Raw genomic sequence first — 6332 nt, 5'->3', positions numbered from 1 at the left:
GGCCACACTCCCCACTGGGGCCTCCGCTCCACCTTTGTGGGTGTGAATGGGCAGGGGTGGGGTCGAAGGGCTCCCAGCAGTCTGTATAGAGAGAGATGATGCAGGTGGCAATTGGTGGGGGAAGCTGAGGAGACAAAGTCCCTGCCCTCAGGGTGCAGGGGGCTGAGTCGGGGTCCAAAGGAAGGGCCGCTCTCCACACTGGGCTCAGAGTGCTGAGACCAGAGCTGGGCGGCCTGGGAAGGGGCTTCTGAGGAGGAGACGGGGAGGAGCAGGCCAGGTAAAGCAGCCGGCAGGCAGTCGGCCCTGAGCCGCTGTGTGTCCATGCCTTTTGGTGGTCACCGTCAGCATGGCTGTGCGTGTGAGGGTGCCGTGCAGTGAGCAGGACAGATGCCTCTGCTGGGGAACCCTCTGGTGCTGCAAGTGCGTGTGCTGTCTGGAGGTGTCGACATAGTGCCCACTCCCACTTCCCTTCTTGGAAATTCCCCAGGCAGCTCTGGGCTGAGGCAGAGGCAGAGGGGAGCCCGTCACCCCCACTCTGCTGTCGTCAGCCCGTCAGCCCACCAACTGCCTGATGCCTTAAGGAGGGCTATAGTCAGGCAGCCTGAAGGGTGGGGGAGACGGCTCCGCCAGGGAAACCGAGGTTGACTGCAGGTCAGTGCCAACCTTGGGGCCTGGGGAGTCTCAGAGAGGGGCCAGGGCTGTGATGGGGCTTGGAATCTCAGGGAAGTGTCCTAATGGAGGAGCTCTGAGGGGCAGGTCTGGAAAAGGGACCCTCCTCCATGAGGGTGGGCTGCAGTTCAGAGGAGCTCGAGGTGTCTCCAGGGCCTAGACTCCCACCTAATTTGAGACTGAAATCTACCTTGTGGGTGTGACCAGCATTAAAAAACTAGATAGAAATTATTTCAGTTCTGTGTTGCCAGTTCGGTGAGCTCTGTTTTGTGAAACAAGATTATAATTCGGCTTTTGTACACTCTAGTCTAGTGTGTGCTCCCCACAGAGTCTAGTCTCCTTCTGTCACCATATATCTGACCCTTTTCCTCTTCTCCCCCCTCCCACCCCGTCTGGTGACCGCCGTTCTGGTGTCTGTGTCTATGAGTTTGTTTTGTTCGTTTGTTGCTTTTTGTTTTATATCCCACATATGAAGGAAATCATGGTTTTTGTCCTTCTCTGTCTGGCTTATTTCACTTAGCACGATACGCTCAAGATCCATCCATCTTGTCGCAAATGGTAATATTTCATCCTTTTTATGGCTGAGTCATGTCCCATTTGTCTATATTCACATCCTCGCCTTGTTTTGTGCAACTTTTGTTTCACTAACACATGCCAGTCCTGGATCCTGGGGTGTTTCTTAGGTGGGGTCCCAGTTCTGGAGACCTGTACAGTGCCCAAGCACCACTCTCTGCCCCAGATCCGACTGTGGGGTGTCTGGGGCTGGCAGACATAGGGGCTGCGGGGGGGAGGGGACAACCCCAGTGCGTGCATAGGTCTCTCTGACGGTGACTGACTGCACAGGCATCTTGGTGCAAATCACAAGGTGGCTTTCTGCTTCCTGTGCGGGAAGCAGACTGAAGAGGAAGCTGAGCCTGCTCCCCTTTCCCATGGCAGACTCCCCCGGCCGGATATGACAGGGCCCCAGGTCGCTGAGCGCTCAGAGCACGCGCTTCTGCAGGGCGACTGCAGTGTCTGTTAAAGGGGACGGTCCTGCATGTCTGGGCAGGAGGCCAGCTGGGGTCCCCATGATGGGTGTAGGTCCTCATGCTGGGGCTGGGGCTGGGCATGAGCAGGGATACACAAGGCCATTTGGGTGGGACCCAGGCCTTGACTTCCCAAGCTCTCCTGGGACGACCCCAGAGGACAGAGATGAGGGGCCTGGAGTAGTAGTCCCAGACAGGATCTGAGGGTTCTGGGCTGGGGGCACCTCACAAAGCTGGCCTGGCAGCTCACCAGGGTTTCTGGGTGGGGTGTAGCTAGAAGGGCGGGGTGGGCAGGAAGGAAGGATCCCAGCGTCTGGTTCTAGTGGGTTCTGGGGGTGTCCACAGCCTGGCCTGGCTCATGGTCCGAGGAACCTCAGGATACGGACAAAATGAGGTGTCTCAGAAAGAACCAACAGAATCCTTCAAAAAACGAGGAGTGAGATCACGGGTTGTGCAGGGATGTTACATACGGGAAAAGCATGCATGAAATTTTAATTGCTGGCAAATGTGCCGTTTTAAAATGCAAAAGAGATGGGATGGGATACTCAGCGGAATATTTCTGCTTCTGGCTGAAACCTGCTCCTGCCTCTCTAATGGCCTGTGTCTGGAGGCTCCCAGGGGGCCCAGCCAGCGCTAATGAGACTAATGACTCTGCAAATGCTGGTTATTTCCTGGGGGGGGTGGGGGAGGGAAGAGAAAGGAACCCACCCAGCCTGGCCCAGGCCCTCTCCGCCGCCTCCTGCCACCCACCACCCCCCAACCCGCAGACTGACCCACTTCCATTCCCCACCCGGAGGGCCCGTGTTCCTGGGGTGGGAGGAGGCATGGTGCCCTGGTCCTCATCACATGCTCGATGACCCCACCACATGGGACACCAGCAGCCGCAGCCCCTGGGAGGCTCCAAGGTTGACCAGCGCAGGGTGAATGCAGAATCCATCTCAGCATCAGGTGCCAACACCTGGAGGTTGGACCCTGACCACGTCCTCAGGCCCTGGTGGGCTGGTCCTGGGCCTCCTGCCCTGCGTGATGGGGCATATTCGGGGGCATGAGAGGCCAGCATAGACAGGGAGGGGAGGCTGTGTGGGAGCTTCTGATGACGGGGTGGAGGTCGCCCAGTGCCACCGTGCGGCCGGTCTGGGCCTGGAGGGCAGAGCTCCCTCAGGGTTCTGACCTCAGGGAGCTTAAGGGGCTCCCTATCCCTGATGGGGCCTGGGAGGGGGCCTCAGGGAACAGGACTGGGTGGGTGGACACTCGGAGGGAGGGCAGGCAGGAAGGAGGAGGAAGACCAGACTTCTGGAGTTTTCTGGGGAGCTGTCCTGAGCCACAGCCCCTGCTGTCTGGACCTCGGCTGCCACGAGTGGCCAGGTGGGGCACATGCTGACCACCCTGTTGAGGTGCAGGTGTGGGTCAAAGGTAGGTCCGGGAAGCGGGAGGAGAGGCAGAAGGCCATGCAGCAGCGTCCTGGGCCCTCCTTAGAGTCGCCCTTTCCGGCGCCCTGTCCTGAGAGCTGAATAGGCTGGCCTGGAGGTGGGCAGCGAGCTCCTCTGCCTTCCTCTCTGCCCAGCAGCAGGCAGGGCCCAGGAGAGGAGGGCTCTCGAGAGTTCGAGGGTTTCCCCGCTGGTCACAGGCCTGGGCTGGCTCATTGGGCCATGTTGGGCTTACCCAGCTCCAAAGGCCTTGATTTTCCCACCTTCTAGCGGGCAGGGGTCTGGCTTGCGGGGGCCTCAGAGCTCCTATGGTTTCTATGACTTCTTTGGGAAAGTGAGTTTTGGATATGGGGTAGGGGCTCATACCTGGCCAGAGATGGGCGGGGCCTTGCCATTCCCTGAGCTCCATATGCTGCCCGCCCTCCTCACCCCTGCTCCCTTCCTACAGCCCCAGGACCATGAACAACAGCACCTGCCCCATCACCAGCTCCCCGCTGGTCACACACATCTTCCACGCCTACCTGGGCCTGCTGCTGGTGCTGGGCCTGCTGCTCAACGGCCTGGCGCTCTGGGTGTTCTGCTGCCGCCTGCGCAAGTGGACAGAGACCCACATCTACATGGTCAACCTGGCCGCGGCCGACCTCTGTCTGCTCTGCACTCTGCCCTTCATGCTCTTCTCCATGAATAAGGACAACAGTGGTGACACGGTGCTCTGCCAGCTCTCCCAGGGCATCTACCTGGTCAACAGGTACATGAGCATCAGCCTGATCATGGCCATCGCTGTGGACCGCTACGTGGCTGTGCGGCACCCGCTGTGTGGCCGTGGGCTCCGCTCCCCGAAGCAGGCCGGGGCCGTGTGTGCAGTGCTCTGGGTGCTGGTGGTCGGCTCCCTGCTGCTTCGCTGGGTCCTGAAGGACCAAGAGGGTGGCTTCTGCTTTGGGAACCCCTCCCGGCAAAAGCCCCAAACCGTGGTCTTCTCCCTGTTGGGCTTCTACCTGCCGCTGGCCGTGCTGGTCTTCTGCTCTCTGCAGGTGGTGACTGCCCTGGGCCAGAGGCCAGCTGCCGACGACGTGGGCCAGATGGAGGCCACACGGAAGGCTGCCTGCATGATCTGGGCAAACCTGGTGGTGTTCGTGGTCTGCTTCCTGCCCTTGCACGTGGTGCTGACGTTGCGATTGGCCACAGGCCTGAACACCTGTGTCATTCAGGACATCCTCCACATTACTAGCAAGGTCTCGGATGCCAATTGCTGCCTGGACGCCATCTGCTACTACTACATGACCAAGGAGTTCCAGGAGGCGTCTGCATTAGCCGGGACTCCCACTGCCAAGGCTCACAAGAGCCAGGACTCTCTGTGTGTGACTGTGGCCTAGGAGACGACACAGGCGTGTGGGGACCAGATCCAGGGCTCTCCGGGAGGTGCTGCCTGCTGGGGAGGGGAGGGGGACTGTGACCCGTAGTGAAGAGCCACAGGATGGGCCCTGAACTCACCCTGGGTGTGGACACTCTCCAAGAGGCCTGCTGGGCAGGGATGACCCAGGCACGGAGCCTGGAAGGTAACAACCCCACCCCTGAGACGGAAGACAGACAGGGGCAAGGACCAAAGAACTGAGGCCTGAGCAAGGCCACCCGGGGACCCCGTGATGAGGCTGCCCACCTGCTGTGTCCAGAGCCTGGTATACCTGGGCATTGGGGTGGGGTGTATACCTGCTGGGTCCTGCTGCCTCCCTGAGATCGGAATAAAGCTGTCCCCCGGGGCTGATCCTGACAGAGCTTGTGTGCTGCCCACGTTTGCAAGGTGGGAGGTGGGAGCGCTGGGGCATCTCCCCTGGTCACTCTCTCGGGGCCCCCAACCTGCTGCCCACCCATCTGAAGTCTGGTGGAGTGAGCGGCCTGGTGTCCTCCCGCTGTGCAGGCCAGGATCCCTGGGCCCTCGTAGCGGCTGCACAGATGTGCAGAGAGTGGGGAGAGTGGGACCATGAGGAGGTGGCCGGAGTCTGTTGAGGGGACACACTCGCGTGCTTCATTCAGGAAAGCCCGGAGCCCTGCCTGGTGGAGCTGAGGGCTGGGTGCCCAGCCAGGCCGGTTTGGGCTGTGGCTGCACCTCCCTGGCCTCCAGACTCAAGTCGGAGCGACCAGAGCTTTCCAGAGGCTGCTGTGGGTGCTGGTCCGAGGGGGCCTGGGTTCCAAGTCCAACTCGTCCCGTCCCACCTGCATGTCCTTGGGCACCAAACAACCTTCCTGCCCTGTTCTCCAGCTCTGTGATGGGAGTGAGAATGGTAGCCATGTCCTGGCAGGGCTGACCTCATAGGTGTGAGGCTGCTGCAGTCCCGCAGGCCCCTGGCTCAGGGATGGGGTCCACGCTCACCCCATCCAGTGCTCCCCAAACTCTCCACACTCCTCATCCCAGCCAGTCTCCCCATGTGTCTGCACCCCACTCTGGTCCTCCAGGTGCCCCTCCCCACCCCCAACCCTGCCTGCTGTCATCACAGCCCTGTCCTTCTGGGGACAGTTTCCAGTCTCTGACTTCTATCAGCCCGAACCTCGAGGGTTTTGTTTTCCAAGTGTTACAGAAAACCGGAGAACCAAGCAACGCTTAGAGAGATGGAGTTACATTTATTATTATTACGCGCAGGCCCAGAGGAAAATGTCTCTCAAATTCTGGGCAAAATCACACAGGAAGTTTCCTGTATTTATACCATTTTACCTTTTTTGTCTCCCAAATATAGGTTTTTTTCCGGTCCCCTTCGCAAGTTCTTAAAGGGCCCTATGTGCTGGGGCTTTGAGACCTCAACCAAAGTCTTGGCCTGGTGCCAGCACTGATAACTTCATCTGGGGAAGGTTTAATGGCCTCTCTGAAATGGCAGTAGTTTTATTTTCCTTATTATTTAAGCAAGCAAGCATTTACAGAAGCCAAAATAGCAGGGTTAAAATTTCAGACAGCAGTTTTTATACAAGATGGATGCTTCAATATGAGTTGATGGAGGGTGAGAAACCTGTTACTAAAAATCTATGTAACAACCTGATTTCACATAAATCACCATCTCCGGCACACCCAGGAGAGGGGTTGTACGGTGGCATCCCTGTTTTACAGTGACATCATGCCGGAAAAGGCTTTAACACTATTTGAGTTACACTTTTGCGTTACACAATTGTTCCCAATTTTATGCCCCAGTGGTGGTGTTATAAAACTCATGAGATTTCAATGAAT

General features: G+C 58.5%; 1 protein-coding gene across 5 annotated transcripts in view; it reads left to right on the top strand.

The window, feature by feature from the left end:
* LOC102238705 (G-protein coupled receptor 35) overlaps nucleotides 1–4889 on the top strand; it is a 24325-nt gene extending 19436 nt beyond the window's left edge. For 3 of the 5 annotated variants that reach the window (XM_014546768.1, XM_005857702.2, XM_014546766.1), the window contains one exon: nucleotides 3570–4889. In XM_014546768.1, the coding sequence (XP_014402254.1) occupies nucleotides 3570–4494 (925 nt within the window). In that variant the 3' untranslated portion in view covers nucleotides 4495–4889. Of the gene's footprint in view, nucleotides 1–621; nucleotides 652–2973; nucleotides 3060–3569 lie in introns of those variants that run through there. The other 2 variants (XM_005857701.2, XM_014546808.1) reach the window with 2 other exon arrangements.
* The last annotated feature ends 1443 nt before the right edge of the window (nucleotides 4890–6332 follow it).

This window comes from Myotis brandtii, unplaced genomic scaffold, assembly GCF_000412655.1.
Source record: "Myotis brandtii unplaced genomic scaffold, ASM41265v1 scaffold112, whole genome shotgun sequence".
Lineage (NCBI taxonomy): Eukaryota > Metazoa > Chordata > Mammalia > Chiroptera > Vespertilionidae > Myotis > Myotis brandtii.
The sequence above is the reverse complement of the archived record's forward strand: the minus strand, read 5'-3'. Positions and strand labels throughout refer to the sequence as shown.